Source organism: Notechis scutatus, chromosome 4 (assembly GCF_049901735.1).
Source record: "Notechis scutatus isolate UNSWTSFEM ecotype Mainland chromosome 4, rNotScu1.2, whole genome shotgun sequence".
Classification (NCBI taxonomy): domain Eukaryota; kingdom Metazoa; phylum Chordata; class Lepidosauria; order Squamata; family Elapidae; genus Notechis; species Notechis scutatus.
The window spans coordinates 66,206,129-66,227,600 of NC_142012.1; the positions used below are offsets into that span (position 1 = coordinate 66,206,129).

Here is a 21,472-nt window from a genome sequence, read left to right on the forward strand (position 1 = left end):
GGACAACCATGACCTAGATAACTGAAAATCTTCTCATAAACAAATAATTGTGTGGTTGTTGCTGCTGGTTGGGGTGGAAGGTGTTTACGGGTTTCTCACTTTGTATAATTTTAATGTGTAAGTCTCCTGGAGGTGAATTGGTGGCCATTTAGATTTGTTAAATACATAAAAAATATGACACCCCTTCCGTATCTGGTGCCCCCAAATATGTTGTGCTACAACCATCACAACGTTTACCTTGCATAATCAATATGTTGGTGAGAATGATGGTATTGATTGTTCAACTCAGCAGAGGCATGAATTTCAATAAGAATTTGTCTCTTCCTGGTTGGAAATAACATACTTCCAACACTAAGTCATAGAAAATATAGTAAACAATTTAATACCAAATTAATATTTACTGATTTATTTTTATTTATAAACTTTATGGGTTATCTATCTTACTTCAAGGTTTATAATCATAAAGGAGAAAAACTATATGAACCAAAAACATAATATCATGCCCCTGTCGGAGTCTGAATCTGACAGGGAGTGGGAAAGTAGCTCCATGGCTGTGGAGGAAACTGGAGAAGGGCAAAGTCCAGCTGGGTAGAGCAGGGGAGAGGTAGAACAAGAGAGATTGAGTTCAGAGGAAGACCCAGGCCCAACCCCTTTTCATCCTAGGCACGCAGGGAGGAACTGAGAAGAGAGCAATAGCTTACGGGGGAGGAAAGGGCCCTGATTCCCTTCATTAGCCACACCTGGGAAATAAGTTTAAAAGAGATGCTTGCTGAGTGCGGCGTCTGCTGGGAACAATCGTGTGTTTATCTTGTGTTGACTTTGGTTATCTGTGTTCCTGGCATCCTCCCAACTGTTGAATTATTATCGTTCCTTCACATCTGAAATTCCTTCTCTTGCCCTGACGGACTAATTACCTCATCTTGCCTTGATTTGACTCTGCAGCCAAAGGCTGTTCCTGGGAGAGTTTTTCTCCAGCCAGAAGGTAACCAAGACATTGGGGGCAAAGTTGGAGCTAATAAAGGGACTCCTACTGATTATCTGACTGTGTTGCCTTTGTGCCGTGCCCTGGATCATCACACATAAATTAATACAAAATCCAATTAAGTGAAGATGAAGGTGGGAGCTGGATGGGGGTGGGAGGAGGAATCTCATATTATTTGATCAACCACCTCCACTGTGATGCCCACCCTTCACTGGAGGAAGGTCATGAGGATTGGGGCCAACCTCACAGCAGTATCAAATATGGGGACATTTGAGATACAACTTATTTGAAACATGATGACAACATATAAGGATGTGGATGTTTTTTATTTATTATGCTTACTATTACCTCATTAAAAATGAGGAAATCGGTTAAATAAAATTTACATTTGTCTGAAAGGAAGCCCAATAAACTTCAGTAGAATAGAAAGACTTAGAAATGGAAATACCAAAACCTGCTGTAACTGTTGGGAGCATATACAGGTTTTTCTTTACTAAAGGAATAGTAGTCATATGAATGCTAGCAAAAACATTAGCAATAACAATAGCACTTAGACTTATATAGCGCTTCACAGTGCTTTACAGCTTTCTCTAAGCAGTTTACAGAGTCAGCCTATTGCCCCCAACAATCTGGGCCCTCATTTTACTGATCTTGGAAGGATGCAAGGCTGAGTCAACCTTGAGCTGGTGAGATTCAAACTGCTGAACTGCTGGCAGCCAGCAGAAGTAGCCTGCAGTACTACATTCCAACCATTGTGCCACCACTGCTCAATAAATTAAATTAAATTACAATGTTGATTCAGGATTGCATGTACATAAGGTGGCCAAGACACTGATTTCCACTCTTTTTAGAACAAATGTTCCCTCTAAGCCCATAGAAACATTTGTGTCAGAGATTAATTCCAATGCTTGTTGGAATAGATATGTAATCACGGAATGAAAGTGTATAGCACTTTTACCCATCTAACTTGTTTGTTTTAAAAACTAAGTTCCACCATCCTCTGCCATTAGACAAGCAAATTAAATTTAAAATCTGTACAATATACATCCAGTAAAAAAAGGGTAAAACAGATTGGATTATACCAATCATTCTAGAATTTTCCATACTTCCCTTTACTATATGACTAGTAGCATGTCTCAGTGAAGATTCTTTCACTGTATAACTACAGTGCAGATTGCCAAAAACTAAATATGAATATTTAGATGTCAGATTTTTAAAAACTGTTACAAACAGTAATGCTTCACTATTTTAAAATTTGGAATAATTTATTTCCAGTAAGCCAGAGAGAAGCCAAATAGATACAGATGGCATTGCAAAGATCTAGTATTAAATCAATGCACATTACAAAAGAGATCCTGCTTTTGAAAAAGATGTGGAATAGATAATATATGGTCCCTACAAAGGCAAAGCTTCCTTACCTTGTTTCTTCTGACACCAGCTATTTTTGCTGCCAACTGGTCCTCTTCCCATTTGTTATAAATGAAATCAGTCTTCACATTTGGCTGGCTTTCTATGGAACTATTGGTTGCTAGAATAAAACAGTGTATTCAAGCAAAGGAATCAGATTAACTCTGCCAATGTTATGTCTTTCCATGGAGATTTCTCTTTTGAACTTTCTTTATACAAATGCTAGCTTTCATAGAGTTTTCTTCTGCATGCTTTTCTGAAATTAATATATTCTGCTTATAGTGGCGAATATATGTAGCTCAGGTGTAGGATGAAGGTGAAGGTTTATTCTCCAAGCTTGTGGGTTGGTTTCCAAATGTTTCGCTACCAGGCTAGATAACATCTTCAGTGGAGTTTAGGGGATGTCAGTGTCAGTGTTCTGTTTAAAAGGGCTTAGATGTGGGTGAGGGGTTTGTGAAAGGTCTTGAGATGAATCATCTGTGAGCCTTGTGATGGTTCTTGTGATAAGGAGATTATTTCATTCAGGGTTGTTTGGAGGTGAACTGTTGGTGTGTGTGAATGGGGGGAGAATTGCATGAGTTGGTTGAAGGTTGGTACTGTCTCTGGTTGGCTATGTGGTTGATTTGGATTCTGAGGGGTTCGTAGGCCAGATGTAGGTCAGTGTGTCTGTTGATGGAATTGCTTGTGGAATGCCAGGCTTCAATGAACTCATGAGCATGGTGAGTGGTTGTATGGCTGATGATTTTTGTGTTGCTCCAGTCCAGGGGTCCCCAAACCTGGCAAATTTGAGACTTGTGGACTTCAACTCCAAGAATTCCTCAGCCAGCTATGTCCACAAGTCTTAAAGTTGCCAAGTTTGGAGACCTCTGCTCTAGTCGAACTGGTGCTGTTTAGTGTCGTTGTGGGTAGAGATTAAGAATTGTGGCATTTGGGTGTCAGCTGATGTTCGTGGATCCTGTTTTTTAATTTAAGTGATGTTTATCTCATGTAGAATTGGTTGCACTGGTTAAAGTTGATTTTGTAGATGACATTGTTTCTTTCATCTGTCTGTATTTTGTCTTTGGTTCTGGATAATTCCTGGTGGAGTGTAGCTGTGGATTTGTGGGCTGTTGTGTACTATTGCTATCCCTTGGAGTTGGGGGATTCTGACTGTCAGCACCCCTTTTTTCTATGGTAGGGTTAGTTTTTGCATGGTGATTGGCTGCATGGTGTGTTGAGATTTGGGTGCTGAGTGATGGAATATTAAGTTTTTTGGATAGCCGTTATGGAGAAAGACCTTGAACAGCCATTTCTCTTCCGCTTTTCTTAGTGTTATGGTGATGCGGTCTGGACACAGCTTCTTTTGTGTGCGGTGGTATGGTTGCTTGCGAAGCTGAGGATGTGGTCTATATGCATGGTTTTGCGGAAGACACAGGTTTCCAGTTCTCTGTTGTCTAGGCTCCTTATGTCGACACCAAGGAATGGGAGTCTGTTGTCTGTTTCCTCTTCGTTTGTGAATTTGATCCCAATATGTTATTGAGTGTGTTCGTTCAATTTGAGAGCATTTGATGAAGACAAAGGTGTCATCGACATATCATATCCAGAATTTTGGCTGGGTGATGGATAGGGCTATTGATTAAATACCTTTGTCATCATCAAATGAATATGTTCTTTGATGCTTCCAGAATTTTGAAGTAGGGATATAGGAGATGCTGACTTATTGAAGAATGAAAGTAATTTTAAAAAGGAATGGTGAATTATGTTCTACAAATATTTTGTTAACATGTGACAAACATAAAATTATTTGTTTGTTTAGCGTATGGCATATCATACATGGACTTGCAATATACATTAACATTACATCTAGATTAATAAAACACAATAAAATATAAATTAAAAGATCTAAATTCAAATACCAATATATAGGCCATCTAACCATGAAAATGCAGCATAGTTTATATACGTAAAAAAATCAGATCCTGTACTGGTGTATGCCATCAGCTTGTGGTCAGTGACAGTCACAATGTGATTGATCTGTAGTGTGACATGGGACTCCTGCAGTCACATTGAGTGGAGGATACTATGCCCCATTTACATTTGCTAGACCAATACTCGAATACAGCTCATCAGCTCATCAACCCACATTACGTATCTGATATTAACACAGTTGAGAAAGTCCAGAAATATTTCACAAGAAGAGTTCTCCACTCCTCTACTTGTTGCAGAATACCTTATGCCACCAGACTTGAAATTCTAGACCTAGAAGACCTAGAACTACACCGCCTTCAGTCCGATCTAAGTATAGTATATAAAATCATACATTGCAATGTCCTACCTGTCAATGAATACTTCAGCTTCAACCATAATAATACAAGAGCAAACAATAGATACAAACTCAAGGTTAATTGCACCAAACTTGATTGCAGGAAATATGACTTCAGCAACAGAGTGGTCAATGTTGGGAATACTCTACCTGACTCTGTGGTTTCTTCCCCAAATCCCAAAAACTTTAACCTTAGACTGTCTACTATTGACCTCACCCCTTTCCTAAGAGGTCTGTAGGGGGCGTGCATAAGTGCACCAACGTTGCCTACAGTCCCTGTCCTATTGTTTTGTTTTTCTTATATGTATCCATGTATTCATAACTATGTTTTTACTTATACCTATTATCTTGTAAGCAATTGACAAGCCAAATAAAATAAATAAATAAAATAAAATTTATACACTGTATCCTGGCAGATGCCTTGTAAGGTGAGAATTTTATTCAAGACTGTCCATTGCTGATGTGATAGTTCAAAGCCTGAGACCATTTTTGTGGGGTCATCTGGATATTCAATGACTCATTTGGTTTTTTAATGGGAATCAATGATAAAGTTGTTGAGTAGATGTTACACTAGTGCTAATGGGGGTTTCCTGGATTTTTGCCTTCCAGCTGATAAATGAGGAAGGTTGGCACGCACCAGTAGAAGTGAGTTGTTTATAATTTTTCTATAGTCTCTCACTAGTACGTCTTGCCTTCATAAAGCTGGCGAAGCTATATGGCTCAGGACAGGAAACCAGCAAGAGCACTTATAATCCTCATGGTTTTATTGAGTCTGGCATCTACTTCTAGTATGACAGCTGTTAAGCCATACAGGGGAACAGTTTTCTGTTGTGGAGTAGACCATCCCTAGTGCTGAGGGTGGCAGCTGAAGCTTCCCATTTAATTCCACATAATTTTGGGAGTGTGTTGTCTCTAGCATTTATTTTTGCTGCTATATTCTCTAGATGTATCTTATAGGAGAGACTCTGGTCCAATAATAGTCCAAGGTACTTTAGTTAAAGGTTATAGAGGAGTAATTTTTGTTTAAGTAAAGGACTTCATATGCTAGTTTGCTGTTAAGGTGGAAGCACTTAGTTACTGTTTTGCTGGTGCAAAGAGTAAACCTCCAGTCACTGAAGAATTTCCCTAAGATCTTAAGATCTTTGGAAAGGATGCTGTCTGCCATGTGTTTTTCTTGTACTGCTATGGCCAAATCATCAGTGTGTCCAAATTTGTGTCTCCTTGTTGCTGGTGTATCTGATATATATAAGTTGAATAACACAGACAACACAGTATCAACAGCAGAGACCTTCAAGTTTCTAGGTTCTATCATATCTCAAGACATCTAACATCAAAAACGTCATCAAAAAAGCACAACAAAGAATGTTTTTTGTGCAAAATCAGAAAGCTCAAACTGCCCAAAGAGCTGCTGATTCAATTCTACAGAGGAATTATGTCATCTGCACCTCTATAATGGTCTGGTTTGGCTCTGTAACCAAACAAGACAGACCCAGACTTCAACGGATAATTAGGACTACAGAAAAAACAATTTATTTATTTATTTGATTTATATTGCCGCCTATTCTCCCATGGTGACTCGAGGTGGCTTAAAATCATATTTAAAACAAAAAATAAAAATAAAAACAATAAAAACTAACAAAAAGAATCAAATAAATTAGTAAAGTACAATAGAACAAAATTTGGGGGAAAAATGCTACCCACCTCCCTTCGATCGAGGACATGTATACTGCACGAGTCAAAAAGAGGGCTGTGAAAATATCTATAGATTCCTCACATCCTGGACATAAATTGTTTAAACTTCTACCCTCAAAACAATGCTGTAGAGCAGTGGTCCCCAACCTTTTTTGTACCAGGGACCAGTTTCAAGCACAAACACTTTTTCAAGGACCGGGGAGAATCCGAGTTTGGTGGTTTGGTTGCAGACGTTTCATTACCTGACTAGGTAACATCTGATGTTGTTACCTAGTCGGGTAATAAAACGTCTGCCAGCAAACCACCAAGTTCAGGGAGCGCCGGCCCTGCCTCCTCAGCCCCATCCCTCAGGTGTCTCCCTCCCTCCCTCAGGTGTCTGCCTCGTTCCTCTCTCAGTCGCTCTCTCGCTGCTCCAACAGCCCAGGAAGAAACTGCTTCAAAGAAGCCAGGGGTGGCTTTCCTGTCGCCGCAGCTCCTCCGAAGCACCCGTTCACCCCCACCCCGCCCGCCTGCGTGCAGTTCAATCCACAGTGCTCCGTTCTGCCTGCCTGCCTGCCTTCTTCGTTTTGGAGCAGCTTCGGCTGATAAAAAGAGGCGAATAGTTATTATTCTCACCAGAAACGAAGAAGGCAGGCAGGCAGGCAGAACGGAGCACTGTGGATTGAACCGACGGGCGGGCGGGGTGGGGGTGATCGGGCGCTTCGGAGGTGCTGCGGCAACAGGAAAAGCCACCCCCCCCGGCTTCTTTGAAGCAGTTTCTTCCTGGGCTGGTGGAGCAGCGAGAGAGCGACTGAGAGAGGAACGAGGCGGGAGAAAACCGAAGCCGCTGAGCCAGAGAGCAGGACAGGCTTCGGTTGCTTCCTCCCTCCCCTTCTCTCATTTGTGTCCTTGATCCCCGATCCCAGCAGCATTCACCGAAGGCGAAGAAAGCCGCCATTTTTTAAATTTATTTTTCTTTGCGGCCCGGTACAGAGTGCTCCACGGACCAGTACCGGTCCGCGGCCCGGTGGTTGAGGACCCCTGCTGTAGAGCACTGCAAACCAGAACAACTAGACACATGGACAGTTTTTTCCCGAATGCCATCACAAACAACTAATTCAACAGCTAAACAACTAATTCCTATAACACTGTCAACTTATTTACTAAGATTGTATTACTATTATTCCTCTCATCCTTCTCTTACCTATTTCTTCCCACTTATGACTATAACCATGTTGCTTGTATCTTTAAAATTTATATTGCTTTATCTATTCCTTAGTATGATTTGATTGCTTATTAGTAACCTATGACTATCACTAAGTGTTGTATCTTATGATTATTGATTAATGTATTTTATTTTTCCTTTATGTACACTGAGAGCACCTGCACCAAGACAAATTCCTTGGGTGTCCAATCACAGTTGGCCAATAAAAAATTCTATTCTATTCTATTCTATTCTATTCTATTCTATTCTATTCTATTCTATTCTATTCTATTCTATTCTTTCTAAAGCTGATGTCAACTTAAACTTGAAATCATTTACTAGATATATACTTGTTCCCTCCAACATGAAGAAATATCATGCTGCTGAATAACTTAATACTATGAGTGACTTTTTTTCTCAATGAAAAAAAGGTTGCCTTTTCTGTTATCTTTCTAATCTGTAAGAATTGAAGATATTTATTATTGCCTATATACCATACTATTTTTTTCTGCCACCACTAGTAGCTTTTTCCCCTCCCCTTGCTAATCATCTCGTGTTTCTTGACATTCTTGACCAGCCCAAGTAGACTGGACATGAGTTGGCATTGCTGATCCTGCTGGTGAAGATACTTTAGCAGGTAGTTCATCTATTCACCTGATTGCAAGTAGGTAGTGGAATAACTTTGAAGAAAAAGGAGGCCAAAGAGAAACAGGAGGAAGAGCTGCAACCGACAACAGTCAGATTAAAAAAAAACTAAGTTTGGGACAGATCTCTATATGAATCTCAGACAAGAACCTCCCTAGTTCTCATGAACACAATAGGAGGGGGGGAGGAAATGTATTAAGATTTGTTGTCAGCCTTCCAAAATAGACCAGACTAGGAAACAAAAAGTTATACACTCTAACCCTACTTTTATTATAAGGTTATACTAACTAGGGTATGACTAGTTTCATCTTTATTGGGAGTCAGGTACACATTTGTTATTATAATTAGTATCAGGATTATGATGTGGGATAACTTCTATTCATAAGGCACAGGGTCAAGATTGCTTAAGATCCATCTTCCCAACTTAGGGTAATAACCCAACCATGATTTTATTTCTTCCTGTTTCAATGAAACAATCCTGTTTCAATTACAGGTGTTTTATATAACTGAAATGAAATTAAGGGCTAACTTTTGTAACTAGCTTTTATTATAGTAGATCAGGCCAAATTATACCTTTCACAAACAGAGTTTGTGCCAAAAAGACTTCCTTTTCAGTGAAACAGAATGTAAAACATCAAAACCTAGAAAACTGAGATTAATCCTTACCTTATCTTGGACTATGGTTTAAGAAATCATATTCTATGAACATTACTGCCACTAAATGTGTTCTGTACAAAAGGCTTAATCTGGAATGAGTCCATGAATGGTTTAACAGATTTAACAGATTTAACAGATAATCAGAGTTGGAAGGGACCTTGTAGGTCATCTAGTCCAACCCCCCACCCAAGTGGGAGACCCTACATCATTTCTGACAAATGGCAGTCCAATCTCTTCTTGAAAGTCTCAAGTGATGGCATTCCCACAACTTCCGAGGGCAAGCTGTTCCATTTCTCCTTATTTCCAGGTTAAATATATCCTTGTTCAGTTTCCATCCATTATTCCTTGTCTGGCCTACAGGCGCTTTATAAAATAGCTTGACCCCTTCCTCCCTGTGGCAGCCCCTCAAATATTGGAAAACCTCTATCATGTCTCCCCTAGTCCTTCTCTTTACTTAGACTAGCCAAGCCCAGTTCCTGCAACTGTTCGTTGTATGTTTTAGCTTCCAGTCCCCTAATCATCCTGGTTGCTCTTCTCTGTACTTTTTCTAGAGTCTCAACATCTTTTTTATAATGTGGTGAACAAAACTGGATGCAATACTCTAGGTGTGGTCTTACTAAGGCTATATAGAGTGGAATTAGTACTTCCCTTGATCTTGATTGTATCTTGCATTAGCTTTTTTGGCTGCTGCTGCACACTGCTGGCTCATATTTAGCTGGTTGTCCACTAAGACTCCAAGATCCCTCTCACAGTTACTGCTGTTGAGCCTGGTTTCACCCAGTCTATATGTGTACTTTTGGTTTTTCTTGCCTAAATGTAGGACTTTACTTTTCTCTACATTGAATTTCATTTTGTTAGATATGGCCCAGTGTTCTAGTCTGTCAAGATCCATCTGGAACTTGAGCCTATCTTCTTGGGTGTTAGCTATTCCTGCCAGCTTAGTATCATCTGCAAATTTGGTAAGTTCCCCTTCTATTCCCTCATCTAAGTCATTAATGAAGATATTGAAGAGTATCCAGCCTAAGAAGGAACCTTGTGGCACCCCACTGCTTACTTCCCTCCATGTAGACTTAGACTCATTAAGGACTACTCATTGAGTACAGTTTGCCAGCCAGTTGCGAGTCCATCTAGTGGTGCTGCTATCTATTCCATTTTTTTCTAGCTTACTAAGAAGTAGGTTGTGGTCTACTTTGTTGAATGCCTTGCTGAAATCTACATATATTATGTCCACAGTATTTTGCTGGTCTACTAATTTAGTCACTGTGTTGAAGAATAAGATTGGTTTGGCATGATCTGTTTTTAACAAACCCGTGCTGACTGCTAGTTATTACTTTACTTGTTTCTAGATGTTGGCAGATCTGTTTTTTTATTATCTTTTCCAGTATCTTCCTGGGTATTGATGTTAGGCTGATTGGTCTATAGTTTCCTGGGTCTGTTTTTTTTCCCCCTTTTTTGAAGATGGGAACCACATCAGCTCTTTTCCAGTACTCTGGTAGTTCCCCAGTGCTCCAGGATTTTTGAAAGATATGGTGCAGTGGTTCTGAGATGACCTCTGCCAGCTCCTTTAAAACTCTGGGATGTAATCCATCAGGCCCCGGTGATTTGTCTTCATCAAGATCAGACAGGTGTTCTCTTACTATTTTTTTGCTTATTTTAACATTCATTTCTGGTCTGTCTTTTACAGTTATGTTTTTGGTAGGTTGAGCTATAGTTTCTTTTTGCGTGAAGACGGATACAAAGAATGAGTTAAGCAGTTCTGCTTTCTCTCTGTTGCCTGTTACTTCCTTGCCATCTTCTCTCTTTAGTGGACCAACTGTTTCCTTGATTTTTTTTCTTGTTATTTATATGTTGGAAGACACTTTTTTATTATCTTTGACTTTTGTTGCAAGTTTTGTTTGTTTTGAGCCTTTGCTATCCTGACTTCCTCTTTGCAGATTCTGGCTATTAGTTGTATGTCCTTCTTTCCATTTTTTGTACTTGTCCTTTTTTTTCTTTCAATTTGCCAAAGAGATCTTTGTGTAGCCATGCTGGTTTCTTCTTTGATTTCTTGTTTTTCTTTCTCAGTGGTATTGTGCTGGTCTGGGCTTCTATGATCATACTTTTTAGAGTTTCCCAAGATTCTTGAGTTGTTTTCCCCTTTAGGATTTTCATCCATGGAATCTTTCCCAAGTTCTCTCTGAGTTTATTGAAATCAGCTCTTTTAAAATCCAAGACTCTGGTGTCATTATGTTCTGTTGCTTGTGTTTGTGTTATGTTGAATTCTAGTATGAAATGGTCACTCTCACCCAAGGTTCCTGAAGTTTCAACTACTTCTATCACTTCTTCTCTGTTTGTAAGAATTAAGTCCACTATGGCTGTCCCTCTAGTTTCACCCTCTATCTTTTGGACAACAAAGTTGTCAGCTAGGTTGTTTAGGAACTTATTTGATTTCTCACTTGGTGCAGAATTAGTTTTCCAATTGATAATTGAAGTCTCCCATTACTATGGTTGTGTGTTTCTTGCATATGTTTGTCAGTTGGCTGGCAAAAAGGACATCTATATTTTCTTCTTGATTGGGTGGCCTATAATATACACCATGTCATTCTTTTTTTTTCTTTTATATTGACCCATATGCATTCTAGGAGGTTTTCCTCTTTGGTTTCATGCATTTCTGTGGCAGTAGAGTGGTCCTTTACATACAGTGCAACTCCATTTCCTCTTTTATGGGGTCTGTTTTTTGTTTTTTTTGAATAGTTTGTATCCTTCTACCAGTATGTTCCAGTCATGGGTTTCATCCCACCAAGTTTCTGTTATTCCAACTATATCATATTTACCTTCATGTATTCTTAGTTCGAGTTCACCCTGTTTGTTCCCCAGACTTTGTGCATTTGTATATAAGCGCTTGAGATCTTTATGTCTGACACTGTGTTTACTGTCTACATAACCTGTGTTGTGCCTGACTGCCCCTACTTTCTTGCTACCTGTTTGATTAGTGCACATGGTATGGCACTCACTATTAAATGCTTGGTTTTGGTTGGCATCAAGGTTGATAATCTTAAAGTAATCCTTCTTTAACTGTGGTTAAGGTAATCCTTCTTCAACTGTGATATCTGTATGAGATTTTAGTCTGAATATGCTTTCTCTTCTTTGACATCCCCAATGTAAAAGCTACATGTTCTTTATTTGGGTATTTTTACCCATTTATGTTCTCTTTTGTGTCATTTACCTCAATTGTTAAGTCTGTTAAATAATGATGAGGATCCAAAGAAATGCATTATTAGTTTCTTTGAACAAAGGAAACTTTCATTTGGTTTTCTTGGGCAGTAGCTCCCCATACCATGAGATGCCACTTCTGAACTGCAGAGATTTTCAAAAATTAGTTTATAATATAGTATAAAGAGTTATTGTTAAAAGAGTGCCAAAGTAGAAAATCTTGGGCACTGCTAAAAGTATGTCTTGAATTCCAGTCAACAATCTATTAACAAACCAATTATATGAACTTCTCAATGGAGAAATGAAAAAATAATACTTGCAAGTTTTTTTTGGTCCAAACTAAACAAATCTTATTTTTTAAAAAAAAACAGAATGAAAAATCTCCAGGGCGCTCAACAAGTCGATCGAGTAACATTTCGAAGGTAAGTTTTAAATCATTTTCAGGGACTTTTGTTGCAAAATGCATATTATCTCTGTTAAATTGTAGATACAAATAAATTATGTCAGATATAAATGGGGTGTAGTTCTGACTAACAATGCATTTTATTCTACAGGAACAAGAATAACATTTTTTTAGAATTGTAGATTTGAAATTGGGCACTATGCTCTCATGTTAGACTCAGCAAGTCAACATGATTGATGTAAAATATTTTCTCATGTATACAGTATACACGAAGAGTTGAATTTCTGAACTGTACTGCTCTAAAAACTTAACAACTTTGATCACCCTTATAATCTGTTCCTCTAGCAAGCCTTTAGAGGTTCTTGTCACAAGTATACAGTACACAACTGTAACCTAGTAATTTCTCACTTCAGTAAAGAAACTTAGGACAAATTGTCTAAAATGTTGGACAAACAACTCGACCTCCCTTAAAGTTAGGAAGAAGTTTGGTAGATGCTTTTGTTTCTGAAGGCTTCATGGGAGCATTGGATCTATGGAAGAAATGCCTTGCTCTAAGTGAATTATTTCGGGATTCTGTGCACGATAAATAATTATATAAAAATGTGCTATGTAATTTTATTTGGATGTGTTCAAAGGCTTGCTGATTCCTTCTATAGCTGTTTTCCCTATGGCTTAGTCTCCATTTTATAAGAACCTAACCACTGTCCCTTTCAAATCAAAACTTTTTTTCTAACATATGTTTTTATTTCTTTCACTATTGATACATAATATATAGTTGTGTAGTTGTATAATTATAGGGAGAGGGCATTTGAGTCATTATTGTCTCCCACTGACTGTGTGAACTAATTTTCTTGAAAAAGATTTTCAGGTTTATGCCTCAGTTGATACTAGTTTAAAAAAAAAGTACTCAAGTAGCATTCTGTCTTTTTTGTCCCCCTTTTTCTTCTTTTTTTATGTTATCCATACCTCCATATTTTGTCAGTATAAATGGAAAAGTTGCAAAATTTATACTGGGGATAAACACTGGGGAAAATGACAAAAACATTGTAATGTAAGACATCATTAATCTAGAGCACATTTATATATAAAATACAAAACCAAGTGTTACAATACATGGTTCATAAGTTTTGTATTCAATATTCCTTTCAAACGTATTTTTATTTTAAATATGAAGCCTTTCCAGTCAGTCAGTCTCAGGAATCTGAAATGCTTGCTACTTGTTTTGCCATCTGTTGTAACTGATTAACGACCATTTGTTTTCTTGCCTAGAAATTGTTAACTTTGCTCTGTGTGAACAGCTTGTGACATTGTTAATGGGCAATGTATTATACTGATTTTATTACAATAAGACAGTTACAATATTAAAGTTAGGGATATATCCAATTACTTTTCAGTAGTGCGGGACTGACAAAAATATATTGATTGAAATCAGGACTGTTTAGGTTTCATTATGTAATTTGGATTTATTCCAGATTGTACCTGTGATTGACTATTTCAAAAGTAAATGTTTCAGATATTAAATTATTCCATAAAAAAAATGGTGGTATCTGTGATTGAAGAAATTGAGGAATAACTATGAAGGGTCTGGATATGATCATAAGAGAGATTTTGACCATGAGCAGAGGCACTTTTGTGAGGACATCAGGATATGGTATCTACAGGTGATACTGTACTGTAGAGAAAGAAGTGTGTTTGCTTTTGTTCAGTAGGTTCCTTCTCTGCTGTATATAGTGTTGGGATTGTGGTGCTAAGTGACTTCAATTTGACAGCTTCTAGGACTTGTATGAATAAAAGTTGAGTTCATGTTTTCCATAGCAACCACCGGCTTGCGTCAGGTCATCTTGGCTTCAACACATTTCGGTGTTCATATTTTGGATTTCATTTTTGTCTCAAAGCAATAGTTGATGGAAATGGAGGCAATTTCCACCATCCTTTTGCCATGGTAGAATCAGTGGTGGGACTGAATCAGTATAGTCTGTCCCCAAAACAACCATCTGGGTTTTCCCAGCTCTCTAGTGAGCAGTTCTATTCAGCATCTTGTAAGTGGCTGATATCAGGAATGAGCCAGGCAAGATAAATTATTGCTCTCAAGTTCTTTCCAAGACCCAATTCTTGATGGTGACAAGGTTTACTGAGGCCTTTTGGAAGGTGAAGCACCAGAAACCACCCATCGAGTGGCTATGTAAGAAGTCTAGAAACAAATCCAGTCAACCTGGATACATGTCCATATTTAACCTACACATTACCATGGAGTTGAAGTGTTTTTATTTTGGTTCCCTTATTACATCAGAGAATTGCTGTCCAGTAGTTGTGAACTCCCTTTTGGGGGGAAATTATTTCTGGGATCTGCCACTTCCGTACTGTAATCAGTTTCTGTAGCATTTTGATAATGTCACTTGGATCTCCTGTAGCCTTTTTTTCTGCATGGACAATTTGTGTGTGTGTGTTTATGTGTGTGTTTGGCATATCGTTATTTGGGTCTGTTCTGCTTAATTTTTATACCAAGATTGACTTTCATTTACAGAAAGTATTAAAATTTCATTATTAATAATAGCACAAAATAGAAACTGATGCATATGCAAGGCAGAAGTTTGAGCTTACTGCTAGTTGTCCAACGAAGCATGAATTTTTTTTACAACAGTGAAAAGGTGTATGTCTCATTTATTGACTACCTACCTCATCCTCAATACCTAGCTGAATAATGTTTTTTTAAGAAATGAAAGTGAAGATAGAAATAGCAAAAGATGGGAACCGAGTAGGAAGAAATTAAATAAAAAAGATAGAAGACTTCATTTCTGAAAAGTTATGTTATCAAGTTATATTTGTTCATTGTAAACAGGCTTTGGCAAGAATTCAACTGGCTATGTAGTGTGTTTTTAAAAGCTGTTCATGTCCTTTCATTCTTGATGCCTCTGAATCACATCTCACAGAGTTTTCAGAATTATAGCAACAACAAAAGATAGAATGCCATTTAAATTAAGTAAGATGCTAAATAAAAATAATACTGGAATGTATAGACTTTTGTATCTAAACTATAGACAATTAAGAGTGTATGCATTAGAGGTAAAGCCATTGCTATGAAGGTAATGGTTATAGCTCATATCAGAGCAGAGCTATAGAAGAGTCAGAGTTGATGTTTCAACTGATGGGTCCTTCAAAGTCTATGAGGTTTCCATGATTATCCAAACATACTGCCTTGGATGCCAAGCCAATGTTTGTCATTTTGGAAATATGCTACCATTACTAAATTCAAGAGCAAAAAGACAATTCATTTTATTGAATCTGATATTATCTAAATGTACACAACTCTCAAACCATCTTGCTAATATACAAATTGGCTTGTATGATTTAATATAGCTCATTTGAATATTCTTAACAGACTGCCTTATGTATACTGATATTTCTAGCTTGCTAGCTTGCTAGATGATCCTAGATAGACGATAGATAGATAGATAGATAGATAGATAGATAGATAGATAGATAGAAAGATAGATAGATAGATAGATAGATAGATAGATAGATAGATAGATAGATGATAGATAGATAGATAGATAGATAGATAGATAGATAGATAGATGATAAATAGATAGATATTCAACTCATATAGTAAATAGCTATGTACTAGGATACAGGAGATAAGAAGATACATAGTTATAATAATTTCTTGGAGTCTTAAGTTCAAGAAGAAAATATAACAATTTTGTATAAGTGGAGAAAGAGTTTGAAATAAATAAATAAATAAATTATTTTTTGTTGCTATAAAACATCCCTGACTAAGCCATAGAACAAATTATGGGGTTGGTGAATACTATATCCCAGGATAACTCTAATAAATTATTACTGGACTCATGGCAATTACTAGTACCATTTTAAAACAGACATCAATTCTAGGCAAGCAATTGTAAATCTGTTCCCTATATGCTATTCTGGATAATCATTTATTTAAAGTAAGCATTGTTCAAAGAAGGATGCATAAACAATTGAACGTCCTGCTATCTCGATGACAATATATAAATCTGCAACATAAGTTGGAGCCTTTTAAAGGGCACTAAGTTTGCAAACTTCATTTTCTGATCACTTTCAGAAATTTTCTCTTAACTGTTCTAAACCTACTAGAGATCTTCAGAACGACAGTTTTGAAAAGTCTGCATCAAGTGAGTTTATCTTCCAACTGTGAACAAAAGCAAAATGAATTACAGGCTTCAGAATGTAAAGATTTTTAAACAAACAGCAAAAATCTAAATAAGCTAAGCTAAATAAGTTTTCTCCAGGCTCTCTCCATTCTAGGAAAGTGGTGGTATTGCACCTTTCTGGTGGAAATGGATTTTTACAGGCAGATTTTAGGACCAAATATGGGACTGGCACTGTATTTAACAGCAAGGGGATAGAGATTGTGCTCTCCTTGGTGTCTCAGTGGTTTTCGATACCTTCAACCTTGGTATCCTATTGGGCAGACTTGGGATTGGGTGTCACAGTTTTTCAGTGGTTCACCTTCTTCCTCCAGGGTTAATCCCAATCGGTCTTAATTGGGAGTGAGAAATCCAGCCTATAACCCCTCCTTTGCGATATGCCACAGGGCTCTACACTCTCTGCTCCTCTTTAACATCTACATGAAACTGCTGGGTGAGATCATCCATCATCTAGATGCACTGAACACCCTTTCAGTGACAGGAGTGCTCTTGGGTTCTGGATGAGGAACAGCGGGCTTCAATTGAACCCTATTAAGATGGAGTGGCTATGGGTGGGCCCTTTTGTATCCAGGAGTTTTTGATCCTAGATGGGGTTGCAGTACACAAAACAGACCTGGTACATCACTTGGGGGTCCTCTTGGATTCACGGCTCCTGCTTGAAGAGTAATTAGCATTTGCAGTCAGGTGGGCTTTAGCCCAACTTTGGGTTGTGTGCACCAGTAATGTCCCTCCACTCGGTCACTCATGCCCTAGTCATATCCTGATTGGTCTAATAAGCTCTGCATGGGACTACCCTTGAAAAGTATCTGGCAGCTTCAAGTGTGTACCTGGTGAGCTACAGTGCAGCAGTTGCCTACCAGTGGGCCACGGCCCACTGGTTGGCCATGAGAAAATTTTGGTGGACCGCAGAGAAATCTCACCCCCAGAGCACCCCTCCAAAGCAATTAATCCAGACTGCGAAGAAACACAAGGCTGTACAGCCCACATGGCCCATGGGAACCCTCCCCGTTCACTCACTCCTTACCCGGCAAACCTGCCTGCTAAGTTGCTATTTTTCCTTTTTCCGACCATCAGCTGTTCCGCTGTGCTGGAAGATTTAGATTAGCTAGGAAGCAGAAAATGGTTGGCTTTCTTGCTTTCTAGCTCGTCTTTAGATCTTCGGCTCTGCTTTTAAGTACAGCCGAACCTCCCTTAGGACTGAAGGTTCTATTATTCAGTGCAGACTCATGGCAAGCAAATTTTATGTCCCAGACTGAGCTAGCCGATGGCAGATAGATAGATCTCTGAATGATTCTGTGAACAACTCAATCTGCCTGCCTGCTCTGCCTGATTTTGGGTAAAAGTTGCTCTTTTTTAATAAAAAAAAATCAATATTTACATACATGGTGTGTTTGTTGTGAGTTAATTTTGTGAGTTTGCTTGCAAGCAAATTTTATGAGTTTGCTTGAAAGCAAATTTTATGTGACAGACTGAGCTAGCTGATGGTAGATAGATAGATCTCTGAATGATTCTGTGATTCTGTGAGCAACTCAATCTGCCTGCCTGCTTTGCCTGATTTGGGGTAAAAGTTGCTCTTTTTTATAAAAAAAATCAATATTTATATACATATTTATAATATTTACATACAAGCCATGCCCAGCAGTCACATGACCACCAAGCCACACCCACAAATTAGGCCACACCCACAGAACCAGTTAGTGGTCCCTGGGATTGAAAATTATAAGTTTGGTAGTCCCTGAAGTCCAAAAGGTTGGCGACCCCTGCTATAGTGAGTGCCCAAAGAAGGACACATATAACCTCTACTCTATGAATGGCACTAGGTATCAGTTTGCTTCTGGTCTAATTCAAAGTGTTTGTCAGGTGGTGCTCCATTCAAAATTCAAGAAAGAAATACTTAGACTCCTTAGATTAGAGAAAAGATATCTTTTACTGAAAATGAAGTGGTAGCATCCATAGAATTCTGAATCTGAGAAATTAGGTGTGCAAATCACATATACAAAGTGATGGAAATGTTCCCACCCCCAATAGTTCAAATGATTCTTCCAATTAAAAGTTGTGAATATGATCATGTGGACATCTTCAGGTGGTGATGTCCGTTGACCTTGGCATATTTTGATAAAGGTTTGCAGCTGCGCAGAGAAAAGAAAGCTAAGCGAGAAATAGAAACCTAAGCAGGAATTTATACTCCCCCCCTCCTCATTTTATACAACACTAGAATGTAACACCTCCAGCTCGCTTCCCAGACTTTACCCCCTCCTCCCCCCGTTACTTATGGCAGCCAAAAGATGCAAAGCAATAGTAGAAGGTCTTGAAGGCTGACAGTGTTAATCATGACCTATAAAGTATAACATAGGGCCAAGCTACTTACAGAACCGGCTTTCATCCACGACATCAGCCCATCCCATTAGTTCAGGCAGGAAAGGCATGCTACAGACCTTGTCAGTCAGAATATTTCAACTGGCAAGGTCAAGAAAGAGGGCTTTTTTTCCTACTGCCCCTATTTTGTGGAACATCTTGTCCCCAGAGATGAGGAAAGCCCCCAATCTTCTTGTCTTCCGCAAAAGGGTCAAAATCTGACTGTGTAGCCTTGCATGGGTGATTCAGGGGCCCACACAGCCATGGAACTGGTTGGCCCCATGAAACCCCTCCCACCACCTGCACTAACCATCTTAGTCTCCTTATCTTGGATCTCTCTTCCTTTTGCAATGTTATAATGTTTTATTGTTGAATTACTCAGTTTGAATGTTTTATTGTATTAATTAAATTGTACACCACCCAGAGTCCTGCTACACACAAACAGAAGGGGGTGGAGAGGGAGGTAGGGAGGGAGAGAGAGAGAGAGAGAGAGAGAGAGAGAGAAATTTGGAATATTGACTTTTACTATAATATTTTGGAATTAACTATAAAAATAAACTTCTTGTGGAAAACAGACTGGAAATTGCAAGGTAGAACAAAAGATGAGTAAAGGTAAAGGTTCCCCTCGCACATACGTGCGAGATGTTTCTGGCTATAGGGGGTGGTGCTCATCTCTGTTACAAAGCCAAAGAGCCAGCGCTGTCCGAAGACGTCTCCGTGGTGGCCAGCATGACTAAAAGCTGAAGGCTCACGAAATGCTGTTACCTTCCCACCAAAGTGGTCCCTATTATTCTATTTGCATTTTTTACATGCTTTCGAACTGCTAGGTTGGCAGAAGCTGGGACAAGTAACCGGAGCTCACTCCGTTATGTGGTGCTAGGGATTTGAACCGCTGAACTGCCGACCTTTCTGATCGACAAGCTCAGCATCTTAGCCACTGGAGAAACTGGAGTAACTAAGGATTTTAAACAGAAAAAAAAATACAAAGTTTGATGTCCTGAAATATTGAACATATTGAATTAAACAAATCATTTATAATTTTAGGAATATTAAATCTTTGAAAAATGGAGCCAGAAACTAGTAACTATATTATCAACACTGACAGTAATGATGTCTGTTTCTATGGATAGACTGTCCAAAAGATGTCAATAAAGGAATGACAGATATGGAACAAATTTTATCTGACAAGATAAAGTACAGAATGTAGAACTACAGATGGATATACAATAGAAACTGGTTGAAGTTTTACAAATTAACATAAGTATCATACAGATGATAAATCAAGAGAATCATTGGTTTTGTAGCTCCTATAAGAAAATATTTTGAAGATCATTTTCTTCAATTTTTCTTTTTTTCCATCAGATTTTTTTCATTTGTCTGATAGGATAAAGAAAAATAGAAGATACAAGCAAAATAAAATTTAAAAAATGGTTTATTTTATTAAGGTTAAAATATGAATGGCATATGAAATAAAGATATATCTTTTTATTCTTATGGAGATGAATAGTTATTAAATTTATTGTAACTGTTATGAAGGTTGGGAGATAGTTCTTTATATATTTATTTTCTTTTTTGTTCATTATATATATTTTTTTGCTTTTTCTTTATTTTTTACCTTTTTGCACTTTTTTTCTTTCTTTCAATTTTCTGTTCTTACTCTAACTTTATGTCTATGGAGATTCTTGGTCATCCAGGTCATGGTTGTCCCAAAGATGCTTTTTCAAGAGACAACTAGACTTTCTGTTTTTTCTTTGAAGATGTTTCGCTTCTCATCCAAGAAGCTTCTGAAGAAGCTTCTTGGATGAAGAGCGAAACATCTTCAAAGAAAAAAGCAGAAAGTCCAGTTGCCTCTTGAAAAAAAAAGCACCTTTGGGATACTCTAACTTTAATTTGTATTAGTTTTTACTATTGTAATTAAAATTCTTAATACAATTATATTTTTAAAAAAACCTCAAAAGTCAAACAGTGCCTTACATCTTGTTGCATGGTGATCCCGACATATAGTCTAATTATGACTGATCATTTATAGATAGGGAACAACTGGGAGTAAAACTAAAATTGCAGATAAGATTTTCATTTCAAAACGTAAGACTTTTGCAAATGAAGTGGCAGGATGCATTTTAAGTCAGAAAAGGAGGCAAGAATAAGTTAGCAAGCAAACATGATATTGGAGTTGTTAGGAATAACATAGGTTACCTAACGTAGTTTGGGTAAAATAATATATATAAACTATGATAGTGAATTTAAGTGTGTGTCACTTTAACTGCAAAGCATATAATTTTGGGTGCGGCTGTAAATCGCCAAAAGAGGGAGCAAGAGAACTAGATTGAATACTGGATTGCTTGCTGACAATGATGGATTGTTAACTGCGTGTTCTCTACTGTTGCTGAAGGAAGAAAAGGAGGTTTTACTTCTTCATATCTCTACTGCGAAGAGATATATTGCTGGACTGATATTAGTAAGT

The 21,472-nt window shown here is 38.0% G+C and overlaps 1 protein-coding gene across 4 annotated transcripts in view; it reads left to right on the plus strand.

The window, feature by feature from the left end:
• MARCHF1 (membrane associated ring-CH-type finger 1) overlaps window positions 1-21,472 on the plus strand; it is a 161,433-nt gene that overhangs the window by 75,359 nt on the left and 64,602 nt on the right. For 3 of the 4 annotated variants that reach the window (XM_087963653.1, XM_026675820.2, XM_087963654.1), the window contains one exon: window positions 12,432-12,482. The exons of the other annotated variant lie outside the window; for it this stretch is intronic. In XM_087963653.1, the coding sequence (XP_087819779.1) occupies window positions 12,432-12,482 (51 nt within the window). The remainder of the gene's footprint in view (window positions 1-12,431; window positions 12,483-21,472) is intronic. 4 annotated transcript variants of the gene reach the window in all.